The following is a 20,767-nucleotide window of genomic DNA, read 5'->3' on the forward strand; positions in this document are numbered from 1 at the left end:
TGGGGAGAAGTCGACGGTGAAAGCGTCGTGCTGCCCGCACGATTTCACCTCTTCCGGCTCCATTCCAGACGCGACGTCAGGTAACTGATTATCGATTGCACGGGGCTGCTGGCGAACGGTCTATTTTTCACTCGCGACATTTTCTATAATGCCAGGTCGTTAACGAAACTCCGAGGGACAGGGTCAAGTTCAATTAATCGCGCGGGTTTTCGTCGTGTGCATGAATCGTTGCGCGCTGCACTCACCCCCGGAATAAAAAGGGCACGCACGAGTCATTTCGCGATTTCATTACTGCTGTATTCAGTTCGCTGCGTTGCTTTGTTTATAAATAAAAAGGAGAACTCGAGAGAGAAACGAAAGCGGTTACGGTCGACAAAACCACGTCGATTTTTCTTTTCAACTTCAGGAAGGACGCCCGCGCAGGAAATGGCCGCCGCGAATGCAGGGAGGCAGGAAACACATTCGGGTGAAATGGCGCGTGTGATTCACATAATCTTTTGTCGATGATCTCTCGCTGGTCAGAGAGAGGTGAAACCTTGCGAGGACAGGAACGGCACCGCAAGTCTTCCGAAAAATGTCTCCTCGCCATGCGCCTTGGATTCCATAACGCGTTTCCGCGCGAGGACGACAATTTCTCGCGGACCACTCGGGTTCGATTGACCGAGAAAATAAAATACTCAAAGGCACTCGCGCGGTTGCGTGAAAATGGGAATCCCGTGTCTTGTCTAACGGTGGATAATGCGCCCCTCATATACACGAGAAATTGGCATCGGAGAAGCGTAAGATCGATATCGTCGGCAAGAGGAATACAATACGTAGAAATCTAGGAATGTAATGCAATGTAAGCAATGTTCTTCCACGTAAGGGAGAGAAGATTTAAAATAGACATCGCATTGTTACGTTTGCTCTTGTGTAGACATAGCACTCCTGCCCTTGCATGAAAACGGCCATTATAATTCTGTCGTCTCGAAGGAAACGTCAATATTTGCGTCAGCCTTCCTCTTTCTCGCTCTTTTCGAACTCGTAATTCTGCTCCGACGTGCCTCACGTTTTGCTGGAATTTCGCGCAAAACTTCGATCATACCGAACGTCCGAAGCTCTCTTCTGCATCCCACGATGGGGTTACGTCGCATTTACGTAGCTCCGCTATAATAGGGGAAGTTTATCAGGAAGAGTCCCTCAACTACAAAATTCACTTACGTCCTCACTGTTCAGCCAATGAAAATGTTGTGAAATCCAATAAGCTTGTTTCATCGAATGATCCCCGAAGCAAGTACCGTCAGAGATACCATGCCATCGGGAAAGTGATCGGCATTACCGAGTGCACCGAGTAAAACACGAGATTTTTCTTCAGATTTTAGATACGAATTTTTCAGATGCATTCCTTCCGATTTTGTTGACCATTTGTTCGCATTTCGCTTAATTAAACCTTTCGTTGCTGCACTGTCAGTCGAATAGGGATTACAGAGTACGGCAATGTATGCAGCTAGTATTATGCAAATGGGTGACGTAAAAAGAGAGAAGAAGTAGAATGTTCTTTACTTGCTCCATTATTTTATATTAAAGATATTATATTAAAGATAAAGATATGTTGAAAAACACACACACACAGATATATTATTGTTATATTAGAGATTTATTATTATTTATTATATTATATTAAAGATATCTTTAATATAATACAATGTAATAAATTATATCTTTAATCTTTAATGTTTCCAAGCATTAAAACAATATTTATTTAAACCTGTTAATAAAAAGCTATTTCGCGAATGACGATTATAGTCGGCATTAGAAGCGAAAGGATTAATCGCATGAATAAATCGATTACTCAGATCGCAACGCGGAACGCGATCAATGCATCGTCTGGAATATCATGACTCTGCTGACTTAAGGGGAAGCGTCCGAAGCGGTGATGATAAATTTCATTCACGCGATTATGGACGGCTGTAAAGATTTTTTATAGAGCCCGCCACCCATAGTATATTTATGGTTTCCGTATAAATAAAAATAGAGTGTCCGAGATGAATACGCGGGTCCATTGAAAACTATCGTAATATATCGTAATGGCAAATTATGAACCCCTATAACCGGTGAACCGATAAACGTGCGATACTGCGGACGATTAATGGATTCCCGACATTGATGAGGATGGAAGCGCAAAAAATCACGAACATCATTAGGGGGCAGAGTTATTGCGCTGCGTTTAAGGCGGCCGGCTTTTTCCCTCATTGAAGACCGAGAAGAGGGCGGACAGGAGGAGGCGAAAAGTCGTGGCAGACAATAATTGATGGAAACCGATTACGCCTCCTGGGTCACTGCGAATTTTCTTTCTACGGCCACTCTTGGGCCGAATTCTCTCCTAATGATACAACTTAATGAAAGGATTGCCTCGAAACGTGCGCGAGGTACTTGTGCCCCTGACATCCGCTGCGAAGTCGGCGTTTACGGCGTTTATGGGGTCTGGCGGGAATTAATGAGACCGCTCCCGCATCTTCTCATGTCCGTAATTAAATCAAAGCCGATCAACAAGGCGCCGGGAGCGTTCCGGGGAGAAAATCCGGGATCGACGCGCAATTTACGGCATCTCGCGCGAGTTAATCCTCGCTCTCGCGATCGGAAATAACGGAAAATGAAGGTCCGGTCAAGGAGAAGATACAAGCGCGCCCATCTGAATCCCGTGATTACATTGAATTTGATTTCGCGTTCACGGCCGCGGCCGGTGCGCAATTTCGACGTGCAAAATTGGGCACTTATAATTATCGGTTGAGCGGGTGATTCATGGCGACGGGGAAAATCGGGACATTAATCAAAATTCTAATCAAGATATTAATCGCACGGAGAGTTGCAGTGGGGGACGACGTAAAATTCAACCGCGACTCGCCTCTCGCTCTACCGTGGGGGCTCCCTAAATTAACGATGACAAAATCAATGTTACCCGTGCATTAATAGTGAACTCGCTTTTTGTTGTTGCGTCTAATAATGGCGCGTTACATCAGTATAAAACGCGGAGATTGAACAATATTGACTACGATATATATCGATACGTTGCTTTTTCCACCGAGCACCGAAGGTTAATAATAAACCTTCCTTCTTGCGAGGGAAAAAGGTTACAAGGTCTGGGAAACAAGCGAAATTAAAGCGACGCGGTTTCGTTGTAACGAATAAGACGTTAAAAAAGCTGTTAGACCCAATTCTTCAGCAACGGGCAGGCAACGAACAACGTGGATCCATCACGGGACCTACTTTGCTTGCTCTTTTTCCATCCCTTGTCATTAGAGCCGCAGGCTTGCCTTGGAAACTTCGTTTATCAAAACAAAGTTCTCCGTTCCTATCCATTTGCGTGGAGCCCCACGTCAAAGTTTTTCATCGCGCAAATCTCTCTCTTTTCGCAGGTCGTCGTACATTTTGCGTCCGCGCCGAGACTTATCGTGCCAAATACGCTGCGATATTTCCGTAATTAGAGGCAAAATTTATAATATATTATAGTGATTAATTACTATCTTGTTCTCAGATACTTTTTTTAATCTAATGGTATAAGCATTTATCACATTTGCATGAAGAATGTTCTTATATTATACTTTTGCAATTTTCTGGTACTACAAGAACTATAGATCCTAGATTACACCAGATTGCTGCGGTCCTTCTTTCATTTACGAGTGCTAACATCTTTCGGAAAATATCTTTTTATGAAGATGAGACAGTCTGATAACGAAAAGAGAAGAGAATAATGTAAGTAACGGAGATAAACCCTCATGTATATGCATTCATTAAAAAAAATCAATTTAAAGAAAGAGTTATCACATTAACAAATTATTTAAATACACATATTGCATGAATGAGATTGCAGCGAAGATTGAACATTTCGCGCCACGAAATCTTCCTCCAACTGCAAGTCGAAAAATTTCGCCTGTGATGTCATCGCTGCCGGCCAGATTCCACAGCGTAGTTAACTTCCGGACTACTAACAAACTTGTTACGAGAAAATGCACTTTTAGCGACTTCCACTTTACTGGCGCCTCGCTCTTCGTCTTGCCCATCCGGGAACGCCATTAACGAATCCGGCGCGACGTGAAGCATGCGGCTTCTTCGGCGAACACAAACTTGGTCTTTTTATCAAGTGGCAAGCCGGCCACACAGTTTCGCACATCCGGGCCCAGGAAGAGCCAATAATTCTTCCAAGCTCGTTGACGATACGCGTCTGTGTCTGTCAGCCGCGTCTTCGCGCCAGCTGCCTCGCGCGGAGCGGAAAACGAGCGGGGCGTTTTATCGGCTTGAGTCGCAAATCCTGATTTACCGGCGATAATACTTTCTCGTAGGATTCCCGCTCCGACAAAAGGCCAGGGTGTAATACGATGGAAATGTCTTTCATTTTTACCCACTCCACCGGTCGACCGCCGGTTGCTGCGTTCATCCCTCTCCATTTTAAAAGTCCTCACCGCACATAGCGCGATGAAGCAAGCTGGAGATAAGTGAGATTAAGATCCTCAGTGTCGCGCGGCCGATAAGATTATTCTTTCATGTTTCCGTTTCACGTTTGGATTCCGACGAAACTCACCCCCAAGCCTCCCTCAGGAATGCCGCGAGCACGTGGAAGCACACGACAGCACGATAATTCGCGATCGTGCACGTGACGCACCGGGCCACGTGTAAATAATCGGCCGCAGCATTCATTATTTCGTGGCGATCGGTCTAATCAATCATTCGGCACGAGTTGCACCAAGGGGATGGGAAAAGATGCTGATGTAATGAAACGAATATTTTATGACTCAATTTAACATGTATGCACTTTTTAATTTCTTTTTCAAGTAACTTTTCAAGTTAATAATAATAATATCCGCCGCGACTATACAGCGATCAATATGGTGGACCGAATGGACGGATCGCGCGGGGGTGAATACGAGGGTAGAAGGCCGCTGCAAAAAATTGTTTAAAAAAGACGATACTCTTATAAATAGTTATTTTTGTTATGCAGTTTCCTAGAAATTAGATTGTGGTGATAAAATATACTTGAGACCGATAGCGACGTTCAATACATCACAACCACCACACGAACCTTCGGCTCACCAAGGTTTCTACCCCGGCGAGTCTCACCAGCCAGCCCGTTCCTGAATGCAATTTAATTCACGAACGATTTCATCGACGTGCTACTCGTCGATAAAGTTTGAGTTAGTGATTAATCTTCGACGGCGTCGCGACGTTGGGAGAACTGACCAGCACCAATCTCAAGATTAAACGATACAAGTGGCAAAATGTGTGATAACTCGATCGCGACGCGAAATCCTTTAAATTCACAAAACCCTCAACCCTCAATACAAGAGGAACGGAAACACACTTTTTCCTTTAATTCTTGCGATCGCATTGGCGTATAATTAATCATGAGACTTGTTCGCGATGCGACGATTTCAGTTTCGCTGAAGAATACATCCAGCCAGTTTCAACCCTGATCTGAGCGTCGTTATTTTCACGGAAAAATCGAACGTTTCTGCGTCATCGGTCATAGTAACCGGGTTACTCATAACGCTGTCTATCTCGACAGTTGATCGAAAGTTGCGGGCGATGTCCATCCTGCGAAATTGCGGCTGGAGTCTATTTTTTATGAGACACGGAGCTCAATATCTCTTAGCCTGACACCGACGGAACGGAGTTCCATGTGCGTCGCGGAGTTCCGCGGCCAATTCTCTTCATGGAGCGCGCCACGCTTCAAAGTTATTAACAACTACTCGGGCTGCCACAAAGGGACTCCCGTATCAAAGCGAGGCCGATCTGCATTTCACCCGTGAGTGGCCGCGCTCAGAGCCGTGGTAAAAAATCCATTTAATGGCGCGATTACGCGAAATATCGGCTTCGCCCAGCTCTTAAGTGCTCGTAAACGCGTACTTGAAAACGTATCTTTACCATGAGTGTCTACTCTTCTTTTTTTAGCGTTATTTTCTATATACGCTCTTTTAGACGGAGATTTTCAGATTTTAAATTTTGCGAGTTTTCCTTGCGGTTACTTCCCGTCTCTCAGGGAGAGTTTCTTCGTTCGCACGCGCGTCTACAGAGAGTTTTCAAACGACCAACGATCGCGAAACTCCTGAGGTTTCGTCGATTCAGGTTCGTTAATCGTGATTAGGGATCTAGAGACTGCCATGGAGGCTCGTACGCGTCGAATATCTATCCGTATCTCGTTGCATCATCAGGTTTCTCAATGGCGCACCGAAATATCTCGCTCTTGCGCCCATGCAATCGGGGATGATGATCATACTTCACTAAATTTAAAGCAGATGTTATTCAAATAGAAAATTTAAAGATCCAAGTACATCAAGTGACCGGATTTAGAGAAATTAAAACGTCACCTTATCTATCTCCTGACTTTCCTTTCTTACTACACTGAGAAAAATATCCGATTAGATCCGATATAATCGAATAATTCAATTTCGTAGTAACAAACGGATATGTCCGAGTAAATTGCATAAAAGACAAAGAAAATAATCGGACATATCCGATGAAGATAATCGAACATATCCATCATTTAATCGGAAAAGAAAATTAACGATCGGAAAACTATTTAATCGGTTTATCCGATGAAAATTTTTCTCAAGAAATAATATTCTCCCAAATTTTATAAGAGATTAGACGTGCTCATTTCCAGTTGATATTCAATAATATTCTCCATAATGACTATTTCGATCCGTTAGCAATTATCGGCTTGCAAAGCAAAGCACGCTATAATTACACCCGAATGGAAGATGTGAAAGAGGGTTGCTTACGCAAACAGCAAAGGGACAGCCGGAAACACACTCTCTGACGAATGCCAACACGCATGACGTTTGTAAACTTGGAGACGCACAAAGCTGAAGTTTTCGTTCGTCCATTTGTTTTATTGCCTTTGTGTTGAATTTAAATCGATGTTACACAAGCCGTATAAAAGAGTAATTTTGTATCCTGACACCGATAGTTCTCTTTGTAAAACAATCACAAGAGAATTACGTGAACCTAGACAACTATATTTGCGTTGACGAACGAACGAACGACGAACGAAAAAAACATGGAAAACGAAATTTCGAGATTGGTTCATCGAACGTTTCGACTCGTAACTGCATATTAGTCTATGTATACACAGCCAATTACTAATTGCGATTACTGATTTCCCAGATATGAAACCGCTGTGCATTGTGTGAATTATAGCGACATGAATTAAAGCTTCTCGATATTAATAGGAGACTGATGCGCATGAGAGATCGCCAAAAATATTTCAGTATTTTACGAATTTCCGCGTCGCGGACGAAGATACATTTTTCATCAATTACAATCCAACCAATCGATGGTTTCGGATAAAATAACGAAAAGGCGTAACGTAGTTCACATTGCGCATGGTGACTCAATCTATAATTTACATTCAAATATATATAAAATTTAATACCAAAAGCTTAAAACCAAGTTTCTCCGTCACCTTTAGATGTTAATGAAGCATTGATGAAGCGAGTCGAACGGCAAAATATGATCGTAAACTTGCAAGTTTGTATTAATAAGCCGTTAAGTGCATAAGCAGAACTGCTACGAAGATTTCCGCAAGAGGCACGTAATGAAGTTCGACGAAACGAAGTTGCTGTTGTCAGAAGCGGCGCGTTACAGTCAGCCAGCTTATTTTATTACAAAGAGTTTTCAAAATTTCATCCGCTTACGAGATAAACCATCGTCGTCCCAAGGGTTCGCGAGCTCAGATACGGTACGCCTCTTGCAACAGCAGTAAATCGCCCTCCACTTCCCCGGAATCGTGAAATTCGTTCCCTCATCCCTCATAGCGCCTTTTCAACGACTCGAGCTAACGCAAATCTCCGGCCTTCGAAGCAATTTGCAAAACGAATAAAAAATTCGAAATTTATGCAAGGCAGACGTACTTATGTATATATTATTATGATGTTGGATATTATGCTAAGGTATATATATTAAGGTATACATTATAATATCTACTCGGATAATCAATTACATAACAAACAGATATATCCGATTAAATTGTATTAAGACAAAGAAGATAATTGGACATATCTAATGAAGATAATCGGATATATCCATCATTTAATCGGTTTAATCATTTAAACAAAATTAACAATCGGAAACACTATTTAATCGATTATCCGATGGAAATTTTTCTCAGTGTATATATACCTTCGTCGATTTCCCACGAGTAGGCATGTATCGTACATAACTTGGAAAACTACTCGCTAAAAACTGTACATAGCAGTTTCCAAAACTCCAATTGTGCATCAAAGACTGTTTAGATTGAAAGATTACATTTAGAATTTAACATTTGATAGATAAAGCGACTTGCTTCAATTTTCTATATAATTACTATTAGACTGATGTAAATGGTCGTATTTATCATGTCATGTTATGGGAAGGACAAAATTATAATTTTTGTTAATCAAAATAGTTATTAATTATATTTTTTCCATTGTCGGACTTAAAAAATTTTTAATTCTTGAAATTTAGAAGTTTATATATTCCATAACTGCGACAATCCATTTGCACTACCCTGACATTATACAATATTGTTATAATTTTGCATCACATCTGTGATTTTTTTCTCTCTCGCAAAGTGCAAACATTCCTTTTCGCAGACGGTACGACGTTGCGCGAAAATACCTGAATTATTCAAACAATTGTCACGGAACGCGAAACGCTCGTTTGCGACTGGGGAAGTGGAATATCGGGAAACGTGGCTTTCTCAACGATCGCCCTAAGTTTTCGCGGTATTCAAAATAACGTGTAGGTAAAGCAAGAACTTCGCCGTCCCATGGACACGTTCGTACGACAACTCGCGAGAAGTTGAGCGTGGTAGAACGCCGTCGTGGTCGCCGCCGTCGTTGTCAGGTAAGCATCGATGCATATTGCATTATTTAACAGAGTAACCAAGTATCATTGGACATTGAGTTCCGAGGTAGATATTAGATTCCAAACGTGGGCGCACTGTGTGCACGATATCGACCGTGTATCTACTTTATGTATCTAGTATATATTCTTGCTCTTCAAACTAATTACGCACTTATGTCAAAGTGACGAGTGACGCTAACTCGCCCGCCTTCCTTTCCTATCAGCTACATTGTAATAATCAATATTCTTCCGCCGTGTAAAAACGCTCGTATAAAAACGATAAAAAGAAATGTGATTGTTATCGTTATAATAAAATATTATTATTATCAATTTTCGAGCAGCGAATTCCGAAACGGCGAACTTCAGAGCGGTCAATTCTCTTTCTCGTTCTCGTAAAGCGCAACACGAACACTTTGTGCTCTCGCGTTTAACCGCAATTTATGAACTTCCGCGAAATTTTCGATCGCGCATAAGAGACCTTTGAACCTTACCTGTGGCGGTAATTTCAAGCGGATGAACGTTCGTCCGCGAGGAATCCTGGTCGGGTGCCCTCTGATTTCTGATTCTTCCTGTACCAGCGCGCGAGAGATCTATTGCAGTGTCGAGTTTTCGAGGATAAGGCCGGCAAGGGACGCGATCCGTGCCCGCGAAAGTTCACCACGTGACTGACTGGGAATAGGTGTAACCGCCGCCGCCGGGAAAAGCCAAACAGAAATTCCCGGCAGCGCGCAGACTCGTTAGCGGATGGAGCATGTGAAAATAGAGCGAGACGCTCGTGCGAGCCCTTAGATTTGTCCCTTCAGCCTTCAATTCCTGTTATTACTAGGTTATATCTTGAAATTTCTGTCGAAAATATTTTTTCGAAAAGCACAAGAAATTCTTAACTGATTTCTGCATTTGCACACAATTTTTTGTATTAGCCCTTTTAATCCCGCGAAAGCATTGTTGGTTATTTACTTTGCTATTTTATTTAATTATTTATTTAATTCGTTTTCTCTTTTTCTCTAGGATTATGTTCTTTTTCCTTAGCTACAACTCGAGCAGCAAAGTGACGTGAAGTCGACATAATAACGTCACATTATGTCATCATAGACGTCATTATGTTGTCTTCTGACGTCACTTAATTGCTACTTGGAAAAGTGCAACTATTAAAATAAAAATCGATTATTTGAATAAACCGCAAGTGGCGATTAAATATATGTCGAATTTTGACACTTTAAATAATTCTTATTTCGTCTAATATTAACATTTTTATGTACTCTGTATAATTTTATCGTTTTGATATCTTTAATATATCTACATATTTATATTTTCGCGCTTGTGAGTGATTTTATGTCCTTTGGACATAAAGTACAAGATTTCAAAACATTTTCATACATTTACGTTTATAAGTTTTATATTTCCAAAATTATTACATATTTATGTCTAATATTTCCATATTTCGTCAAATTTTCTACTGTTTTGTGCTTAAAATATTTGAATTTTATGTATCTTATATGCACATTTCTAGGTAGCAGACTTGGCTGCCAGAGCGCGGTAGTGCACGGACGTCGCATGTTAGGTTAGGTTAAGCTAGCCAGTTGAAGCGTCTTTCGTGTTAGATCGTCGTATCGTTACACCAGTTCTATCTCCACTTCAGTCTGAAATCGCTGCATGAACCAACAGGAGAGGAAATAGAGATAAAATACGAATTAAAAGAAAGTATACAAGAAGTGCATCTAAAAGCGAACGGTCGTTCGCGACCATTCCTATCGCGAATCGGACGACGTTTCGAATCGCGTGCGAGATGGCGGGAAAACGAAGCGGGAAAATCAGCAACAACGTGATGCGGAATGCAGCATGACACCCGTCCACGAAAATGTCCAGCCTTCTCTGGCAATTTGATTTCGCTGTTTTCGTCGCAAGTGATTGATCAGCGTTGCGAAAGATTATTAGACGACTCGCCTGTCAAGAGCGGATCCGCCACGGCTGACGTTCGATAGTGATCACCAACGTGTGTTCAATTTCTTTATGTCTTGCCGCAGAAGTGTCATAAGCTTGTAGCTAGCCGAAGAAGGATGGAGTACAAGGCGCGTCAGAGTACGCGTTACACGAGCGTGGCTGACACGACGAGCGTCAATGACTATCCCCAGGACATTCAGATGTACGATGTGCCTCCGGTAGGCGAGATGTCGTTGGAGGAGTTTCAAGAGCTGGGCTTTGACAGACTGAAAGGTACGCACCCAGCAAACGCCAAGTAACAATAATATAATTGTTAGTTATAATTTCCTCAATTTAATTGTTGCATAACATGTACATTATGTAGTATTTATAGTAATGAAAATTATTTATTATTTATAAAATTATTTATATTAATGGAAAATTATAACTGACAGTTATATTATTATTTTGTCGTTGCTGGGTATTAACGTACTTTGTATTTATATACAACTGAAGGGAGGTGATAGGACGATGAAATTTATATTATAATTGTCTTCGTTGCAGCTCTACGACTGGTCGAAACAACGAACTACAGGGGCGACCTGAAGACGCCAGAGGAGCGCAAGAAAGCGCTAGGTGACTCCCTGAAAATTGATGGATTGAAGTACTACGTGAATCTCCTGTACGCCAATGGATCCAATCCACAATCGGAGGAGCATTTGCAGGCGAGGAAGAGGGATCACGTGTCACACTTTATTTTAAGGCTCGTCTACTGCCACGACACAGAGCAGAGCAAGTGGTTCGTCAATCAGGAGGTGGAATTCTTCAAGCTGAGGTTCAGCTCGCTGGACAAAAAGGGCATCGAGAGCCTGCTCAGTATTAACAACATAAATTGCATATGCGTACGTTTTATTACATGCATTTGATCGTGGAAAAAATTGTAACAAGCATTACAATTTGGCAATTTGATGATCTTAAGATATCGCAAGAGGAGAAAGAAGAGTTGAAAGAGGAGCTCAGTCTGTCGTCCGGGAAGGTCGCGAATATCGATATCGCCGACATCTACAAAGTGCCTTTCGAGAAGGTGATCGACCTGGTCAGGGCGCGTAGAGTCTACCTCAAAGCAGGGATGGCTTACATCACCCACATGGATCTTAGTTCTGTATTTGTTTCCCATTTTAGAGACAACCTGGTTAGAGGCTTGGAGGTATGCGTCATTCTTTCTAACGTCTTGTGTCTCTGAAGAAGAGTAACTTTAAAATAATTGTATTTTTTTTGCAGAGTGCAAGAGTCCTGTACGATAACATATCTGATGACGAAAGACTGACCCGGTACTTGACGGGTCTTCCCTCGGCGTTCTCCGGAATGGCACGCGTCGTTTGGTCCACCACAGCCACGCCAGTTGACAAGCTGAACGATGTACTTTTCGTTATCATTTTCAGTTACCTGGAACTCTTTTTGTTCATTATCTCTTTCATCGCTTCAGTTACTTCTGATTAGAAAATTGCCTCGGTTACTCTGAACTGGCTCAACGAGCTTTAGTATCTTTATTTTGTGCATTGTAAAATTTTCAGTTGTCGAAAACGTCGTATCCTTTATGCATGAGAACGCTTCACGAGGCGCTGGTCACCAACAGCCACCTGAAGAATTCCGGTCGCATGCAGTACGGATTATTCCTGAAAGGTATTGGCGTGACTCTGGAAGACGCCTTACGTTTCTGGAGAGACGCGTTCTTGAAGAAGACCGACGGGGTCGCGTTTGATAAAAAGTACGCGTACTCCATCAGGCACTACTTTGGCAAGGAGGGGAGGCAGACGAATTACACGCCGTACGGCTGCCAGAAGATTATATCTGGCGCGGTCGGGCCTGGAGAGTATCACGGGTGCCCGTTCAGGCACATGGATCGCGATTCCCTGTGCCAGAAGCTAACTAGTTACGGCGTATTCGCCTCCAGTAAGGAAATTGATTTTATTTCCGCTTACGAGAAAGATCAACGGTGATCACGCACATTCAAATCTCATCTTCGTGCAATTTAGATGCGACTGAGATCATGGACTTGGCCAAGGATGGGCAGTATCACCTCGCGTGTGCCAAGTACTTCGAAGTTACGCACAACAAACCGTCGAGCAAGCCGCTTCTGCACCCGAACGCGTACTTCGCCGAGAGTCGATCAATTTTGTCCGAGGAGGATGGCAAAGGTAAAGAGAAATAATTGTTTTAATAAAAATTAATTAATTAGATTTCATTATGAATATAATAACATTTTATTTGTTATTATATTTATGTTATTATATTTATAAATAACACTTTGTTACTCGCAGATATCGACAACAAAGATAAGTTCTCTCAGAGCACAACCGGCACCCCCGTGAGTCTACCAAGGAAGAACGACAGGTATTCTACACCGTCCGGAAACGTAGATTACAATGGCACGCCGAAGAGAAACGACAGATACGCTACACCGTCGAGGAACGCGGACGCGGATACACCACCTTTGAGAAAAGTTCAGAAAACGAGCTACGAGACGCCGCCGTCGAAGAAGGCGGCGAAAATGACGCCGGTGAACATCGCGGATATGCTGAACGATGATGATTTCGCGGATTTCATGGATGTGGACATAGCGGAGCAGAGTTAACCAGCATACGTCTCTCTTGTATTATAAGTATTGTATTTATATTTCTTGGTTTAATGCACAGAATTCCACCCAAGTCATCCATACTTGTGAATATTGTTATCAGTAATTGTCAAGATACGTCAATTTTATAACAATATTGCATTTGTAATTTATATATGAAAATACGGCAATTTATGATGCCACTGGCGACAAACGAATCAGGCGAGCGTCGAAAGACAATCACTATATTAACACTGAAGTCATTCAGTGATGGAAATGGAAAAAATCACACAGAATTCCGCTAGAAAGCGCTTTCCAAAGCTGTTTCGATAATCTTTCGATTCTCGGGCAGCGATATATCGAGGCACGGGAAAAGATCATTTGCATAATAATAATCGCGCTCTTAATCATCATCATTAATTTCCGAAATGATAAATTGTACCTCGAACGTTGAATTTTTTTACATTTACAATTACCTGCGGCTGATGATTTTTTCCAACCGGAGTTTCGAATACGTCAATTACATCACGTACAACGCGAGAGTGTGCGGCCGAGTTGAAGGAAGTTATTGGCCACCTTTATGCGCAACTCTTAAGGTGCGATCACACAGCTAGCTATTGATCTGCTTCAATTGGTGCTTCGACAAAAAGTTCGTGTTCACGTCCCGCATCATTGACTCAACCAGCCTCTGCAAATCGTACTTGTGCTGCCAGCCCCAGTCCCTCCGTGCCTCGCTGTCGTCGAAAACTTGCGGCCAGCTCTCCGCTGAAATCACACACGTACATACACAGACACACATTAATGTAACGCATATGCAAGATTTTCACTTGAAGCGCACTTTTCCTTTCCCGCCTCGTTTAGCGCACGGCGCGTAAGTGAAATGAGTACCTATGAGCTGCCGTTTGTCCGGCTTATACGTGATCTTCAGGTCCGGTATGTACTTGAGGAGCTCGTTGAACAATTCCTCGGGTGTGAAGCTCATAGCTGTGACATTGTAGACCCGCCGACGGAGCAGTTCCTCAGGCGTATTCAGGAACTGAAAGAGCGCCGACAGGCAATCCTCGATGTATATCATCGGCAGCATCGTGTGAGGCTCCAAGTAGCACTCGTACTTCTTGTTCAGCAATCCCTCGTGAAACACCGCCACGGCGTAATCTGCGCAAAATAAAAAGGAGAAAAGTGAAAATTTTAGCATCCAATAAATAAAGTTTCATTAAGCTGTAACGTAAGTTTCTTCTTCCAGCTTTTATTCAAATCAAATACATGATACAATATATCTTTGATTAAGATCATCGTGCGTTTGATCAAAGAGAATAAGACAAAGAGAACTTACGTTACAACTTAATATTACCTAGTAAATAAAACTTTTATTATTTTTACAAATACTCTAAATTTTATTATTTTATTATCTTTGATAAAAGAATGACATAATCTTTTTCCGAACAGGTAATAATTAATAATCGTGACGATGAAACCGCTTCTTGATGATTTGCATTCTGCAAAGCGCGGGCAGGAGACGTCGGCACGATCGAGTCATCGATGCTTTTATGAAAACATGTTTTCCTCGTGTTGTCGTCATCAAGGTGTCCTCCTAGCTTTATGCATGCATCGAAAATTGAAGAAACTGCAAGAGACTATCTCACGAGCCGGTGATCGAGATACGTCGCATAATTTGCCGGTAGCATTGTCCTTGAGAAACTATATACGTTTCGCCATCGTGCAGTTACCTTAATCGCGACTTCGCGGCGCGCTCTAGTTCTCCAGGAAAGAGGATAAAAGACTATCAATTTTCAAATATCTGCTCATTTTCGAGGATTGTACGCGGCATTAAGCGTTTCTTAAGCATGAACGCCGATTATTCTGCCGCAAGTTTGAAAGGCATGCGAGCAACGCGATCTCAGAATCCGAGAAATTCCTGATTTAAACATTCCACTCGTGGCAGCAACTGGTCGAGAGGCACACACGTAGGTAATTACGTTGTTGCATAAAAAAAAAAGCCGAAACGGAAATTAGATGATTCGTACCTTCTAGATGACGTAGCCTTCAGTGAACGCAAATCAGATAGCAGATTCTTCGGATTACAAAAGCAACATAAAAAAAACACTTCAACATAAACTTCTTTTGTCATCTTTATCGTCGAAGGAAATCACATGCAGAGTCAAACACGCGAGAAGGATGAAGAAAGCCGACGTTCTCACCGGTAGTACCGCCGCCGGGTGGATCACCGCTGATAACGCCGGGGAATCGGAGGCACCGGAAGTCAAGGCCGAACCGATGATGATAGTATTCTCCCAGGAGCTCTGCGTGGACCTTGCTGACACCATAGATCGTACGGGGTCGCTGTACTGTGACATTCGGTGTGGGATTTCTTGGTGAATCGGGACCAAATGCGCCGATCGTCGACGGTATAAAGATCCTTAGCTTGTATTGCTTCGCCAGCTCGATGACGTTATGCATTCCTGTTACAATTGAGTCTCAAAGTTAACATTGAATTTCATATAGCTGTGCAAAAAAAATAATTAACATTTTAAACATCTTTGGATTCTGAAGCGATCGATGCTGCCTTCTGAGCAAATCGCATTCGTGAATCGCGAGAGAATGGTACCATTATTTTTGTCACGTTTCAGCCACTACTCATCCGCTTTCTCTCGGACACTTTCTTCCCTTAGCGTGCGCGACCACGACCGCGTTATAATTATTATCGTAATGACAAATTCGCTGGGCGCAACATTCCACTTCGCTCGAACGCGGCTCGCGGAAAGCCGCATTCCTGTAGGAAAAATTCTATTAAACGTAAAAAGATATAGTAATCGCACATCTTCGTCGCAATTTCTTTGATCCCCGAAGAATTAATTCAGGGATAATAATATTATAGGAATAGTGGAACTATAATATTATTTATTATAATAAAATAATCTTAAAATCAGACGGGCACTGAATTGTACGTATTGTAAGTTTAAAAGCTTTTAAAAGCGAGTAATTTTTATTTCAAGAGAGGATGAATATCGATTGCATTAGCCCTTCTCACCCTCAATGTTGACTCTGACGGCTAATGGTACATTCTGTTCGCCAACAGCACTGAGTAACGCGCTAAAGTGGATGAGCCAGTCGATCCTGCAGTCGACGACGATTTTTTGCAGGCCCTTGAAATCAAGGATGTCAGCGAAGATGAAGGGTCCGTTCTCCAAATTCTCCTCCGTGGGCTTGATGATGTCGGACAATATGACATTCTCGTTACCGTAATTGCGACGGAGCAACTTCGCGCATTCCGTGCCCAATTGTCCGAGACCCCCTAGACAAAAATCGCACGATTTTCGCCAACGTACGACGAAGAAAGGTGTGTTTTGTGCTAAACCGCGAGTGGTATTGTATCGTCCTTGTAACACTTTTCTTAGATACATTTACATGCATATGTATGCACAAACGGTTGTACTTTGTAAAAAATCTCGCAAGGTGTGAAGAAAGATATGTGCATCTAATTAGATTAGACTACGGAACCCGTCAATTCGACGGATTGAGAATTCATGTTTAAAAATACATCAATCAAAAGGATTATTTTTTTATCAACGAGAAATCGAAAACCGAAAGCCAAAAACTGAATTTTAATGTACCTGTCAATATGACGAATTTTAGTAAAACTAGCTATACAAACAATGTCCGTAAATCTTGTGTTAAAGATAAAATCAAGTAATTAATTTATCGATTGAATCAGTCGATAAATTAATGAAGAATCAGAATACACATTGTTTAATCACCATGTACTTACCAGTTATTAGTATTCGCGGTGGTTTACTTTTGCTAACTGTACTAACGCAATTGGTATTATCATTTTCTTTGGTCGCCCTGCAGAGAGGATTGACGGACACGTGGAAGTCCTTGCGAACGAATCCCGTGAAACGACACGAAAACCGAGCGAGACTTTTACACAACATTATCCCGAAAAATGGTGAGCCACGATCCACCAAGAATAAAAGATCTCTCGATCAAATGATGTAACGATGTCTTTCAGTTCTCCTCCTTTGATTCGGAACGGTTTCCGACAAGACTATATTAATTTAGAAGTAAAATAAATATTTATGGTGTCTGGAAATACCGAAACGTTTATGCTTTATCACAAGCACGACTGACTATGGATAGAGAACTCGTCTTTATCTTTCTTCGTTGATGGCCAATAAACAACTGTCTCGAGCCTCGAGCAATAATTGTACATTATATCGCAGCACATTTTCAAAACCAGTTTAGAACACAGATACTGCCTACAGCGATGTGTCCGTGCGCTAACACTTAGAGAGGACTTCGAACGAGACACTCAATCTTTCTCCTTCTCATACATACGATTTCTTGAGTAATTCCAAGAGTTACCTGAGTATCTTCTAAACCAGATCTGTATATTTAACCCTTCGTCGTCCAACTGTACACTTGAGTGACACGCCTGAAACTATATTTCACCGACAAATTTCAATTTTTCATGAAAAAACCTATTGATCATTTAGCGACTGTCAAAACATGTTCAGGGATGTTCAAAGAGTCACCCGGAATTTTGCCAAATTTTTTAAAGCAGTTATGTGTTAGCGATACATATATAATACTACAGTGGGACGATGGCATTGTTAAAAAAATGATGGACGACGGAGGGTTAATATTACATGTATAGTTTAATCAATAATAATTAATCAGTTAATCAATAATAATTAATCAGTTAATTAATAATTATTTATTTATTTAATTAATTTAGATATACATTCATTCTTTTTCATTCAATTTGGATAGCTTTTAGAAAAATTTATTTATGAATGAGTCATTTATGAGAAGATAAGATAATAATATTTTTCGCAATAAGAATAACTTTATTATTAAATTCTTTGGCATGTAATTTCAGAAATCGCATAGTTTCTCATATTTATTTTCAATTTATCAAAATTTGATCTGTGCATTAGTTGATATACTTATAATCTTGAATATTTATCATACAACGCGTCATTTATTAGACTGTCATTTCACACGTTCGTATACTTATTATAAATCGACGGAGGCTTGGCAGCACAGACCAATGGCGAGGCGTTACCTACTTCGTACGACTCTAAACCGGTTATTATAAAAACCTCTACATAGCGGGAGCAGAACGTGATGGAATCAGCAAATCACGTAGGATGCTGTGTGAATATCAAGGTTGGGAATGAACTTTCGAACATTGCTTATCTTCTTAATATGCAGGATGAATATATGTAAATTTTATTCACAAGTGAAGTAATACGTATACTTATCGATCTTAATACATTATCGTGATTTATCAAGGTATAATGAAATTTTAGAATCCTGTGAACACCATTGGGAACTCAGCGATTATATATACATATATTCGCTAATCTGAAATTATTGGTCTCGCAGTATTCTGTTTAATACTTGTGTATATGTAGATTATTACATAATCTACATTTCATTTATGTCACTTATGTTTTATAATACTTTTTATCAACTTAATCCACTTTTATAAGGAATGAAAAATCGATCCGTCTGTATTATATGTATATAATAATTAATATTTAATTATTATTATATTGATAATAATTAATATCAAATAATAATTTAGAAAGTTTGTCAAAAATTATGATTACTAAATATCTGTCTGTTCTTGTCTTTGCACCCATGCGAGTTCTCGAGGGGGTGCAACAACACCAGGCCTGTCACCATTATCAAATCTGGACTAAACGGCGAAGGTGATTTTTCATCGACGCCGAATTACATCGACACCGGTGAGATTCGTGGGGAAAGGGAAGAATTTCCTGGAAGCGTGTCTCTTCACGGTGGCTGGACACGCACTTCGCAATTCTCTTTGCGTTCCTCCCGCCATCACCCACGCCACGACTCATCTTCTCCCCTCGAGTTCGTACTGGCCGCCACACTTTTGCGGGCTGCTTCTCTGGTGTACTTAGTACGTGCTCGTAACGAGACCACGAAGAATCGCACTCGTAGTGCGACGCGGTGCGACGCGGTTACGCCACCCTTGCAAGGGAGAATACGCATCGTCTATACCCTTTCACGCGTGACTCGAGTACACGTGAAGTTGAGTACGAGTAAATTCTCGAGAAGAAACTTCAGTTCCTCTTGGTGGATTTTTTTTTCGGGAAACGCAGGATTTCTTCAGGATTCCTTTGGGAATCCGACACTGCTTTGGCGAACAGCGCTGACGCGGAAGGTAAAATATTTTTTACGAGTCTGACTTTGTATAATATTTTCAGCGATACTGTCGGTCTCCTAATGATTTATATTTCCTACATATATCTTTAATTTTGCAATTAATATAACATTACGATTGCACATAGAATTGATTGAAACTGAGCTTTCTAGCAAGAGAGAAAAAAGTAATGGTCTCTGTAGAAGCATATTAATTTTTCATATCGTTGTCGATACTGATCAGGATGATGTCATGTCACATTTGTCATGCGTTCAACAATCGCTTGATCTTCGCGAAGATTCACAACCTTCCTCACGTAATTGCATAATGACGCGAGATTAGCATTCGTACGGCAAAGAATGAGCTGAGGTCACTGACGGCTAAATATCGAGGAAGTCGGGAATCACTTTCACTTAAATTACACCTGCTCCAACGGTCTGATCGAAAGCCGGCATTACGATGGTAACAATGGAGAGGCAGTTAACTGTGTATCAAACGCATAATGATCATCTCGCAGCATTGTAAAGTATAGCACTTTAATAAGCACGTGCTGCTTACAATTATAAATTTGTTATGTACAAGATATGTAATTGTATCAAAATTAAATCTAATTTAATTCTTATTACACATTACAAAATCTTTTAGCACTTAGATATTTCGATAAAACGTTCAAGCTACCACATTTTTGGTATAATTTTGCATAACTATTTTTTAAGGATTTTGTGTCCCACGGATTTACGAAAAAGAATATACCTCGCTTGCTTTGAAAACGTGTATTTTTAGCTATCTATTAATTCTAGTTTCAGCCTTAAGTGAAAATAGAATCTTGATATTAATGCATCTTCTTCAAATCCTGAATGAAGTATCGGGAAACACAGAATCAGACGCGGAATCAAGGCAGATCTACTCATTGACGCAACGTGTACAATCCCGTTGTTTATCGTGGATCGCGCTGTATCAATGTTATTCACGTGCGAATGGCTTTTCAGGCCGCCCGATTGTTCGCTCCTTTCCCAATAGCCGACATGTTAGGAAATCCACGTGTTTATGCGTGACAGGATCCTTGGTGAACGCCTTTATCTTTATATATTAATAAACAAATTACACTCGCAGTGAGTGTAATTTGTTTATCGCAAGTGATTCACAGGCACTTGGAGCCACGAAGAGACGGAAAGTCACGTCAACGCATCTTATTTCAT

At 41.2% G+C, this 20,767-nt stretch overlaps 3 protein-coding genes and 3 long non-coding RNA genes across 8 annotated transcripts in view; 4 read left to right on the forward strand and 2 right to left on the reverse strand.

Moving 5' to 3' along the window:
- LOC105283732 overlaps positions 1 to 9,546 on the reverse strand; it is a 31,334-nt gene extending 21,788 nt beyond the window's left edge. The window contains exon 1 of the mRNA XM_020033103.2: positions 9,351 to 9,546. The gene's annotated coding sequence lies outside the window, so the exon portion shown is untranslated. The remainder of the gene's footprint in view (positions 1 to 9,350) is intronic.
- Positions 9,547 to 10,288: 742 nt separating this feature from the next.
- On the forward strand, positions 10,289 to 13,544 carry LOC105283728 (DNA primase large subunit). The gene is made up of 7 exons (XM_011346718.3): positions 10,289 to 11,073; positions 11,344 to 11,681; positions 11,759 to 11,986; positions 12,061 to 12,198; positions 12,354 to 12,732; positions 12,816 to 12,977; positions 13,101 to 13,544. Exons 1-7 carry the CDS (start codon positions 10,917 to 10,919, stop codon positions 13,412 to 13,414), a joined length of 1,716 nt encoding a protein of 571 aa, XP_011345020.1. The 5' UTR covers positions 10,289 to 10,916; the 3' UTR covers positions 13,415 to 13,544.
- Positions 13,433 to 17,345, reverse strand: LOC105283730 (L-threonine 3-dehydrogenase, mitochondrial). Its single transcript, XM_011346719.3, has 5 exons — positions 17,160 to 17,345; positions 16,422 to 16,685; positions 15,592 to 15,852; positions 14,282 to 14,548; positions 13,433 to 14,158 (listed from the first exon to the last, which is right to left on the reverse strand). Exons 1-5 carry the CDS (start codon positions 17,323 to 17,325, stop codon positions 14,004 to 14,006), a joined length of 1,113 nt encoding a protein of 370 aa, XP_011345021.1. The 5' UTR covers positions 17,326 to 17,345; the 3' UTR covers positions 13,433 to 14,003.
- LOC105283729 lies at positions 14,546 to 15,494 on the forward strand. 3 transcript variants are annotated; one of them, XR_894726.3, is made up of 3 exons: positions 14,546 to 14,747; positions 14,840 to 15,357; positions 15,425 to 15,494. It is a non-coding gene; the product is annotated as an uncharacterized LOC105283729 (long non-coding RNA). The 3 variants fall into 3 exon arrangements; XR_002193608.2 differs by having other exon boundaries at positions 14,546 to 15,357; XR_002193609.2 differs by having other exon boundaries at positions 14,546 to 15,361; positions 15,425 to 15,483.
- LOC113562756 lies at positions 16,641 to 17,381 on the forward strand. Its single transcript, XR_003407154.1, has 2 exons — positions 16,641 to 16,730; positions 17,243 to 17,381. It is a non-coding gene; the product is annotated as an uncharacterized LOC113562756 (long non-coding RNA).
- Positions 17,382 to 18,248: 867 nt separating this feature from the next.
- LOC113562759 lies at positions 18,249 to 20,338 on the forward strand. Its single transcript, XR_003407159.1, has 2 exons — positions 18,249 to 18,562; positions 18,706 to 20,338. It is a non-coding gene; the product is annotated as an uncharacterized LOC113562759 (long non-coding RNA).
- The last annotated feature ends 429 nt before the right edge of the window (positions 20,339 to 20,767 follow it).

The sequence above is a fragment of the Ooceraea biroi genome, chromosome 10 (assembly GCF_003672135.1).
Source record: "Ooceraea biroi isolate clonal line C1 chromosome 10, Obir_v5.4, whole genome shotgun sequence".
NCBI classification, from domain to species: Eukaryota; Metazoa; Arthropoda; class Insecta; order Hymenoptera; family Formicidae; genus Ooceraea; species Ooceraea biroi.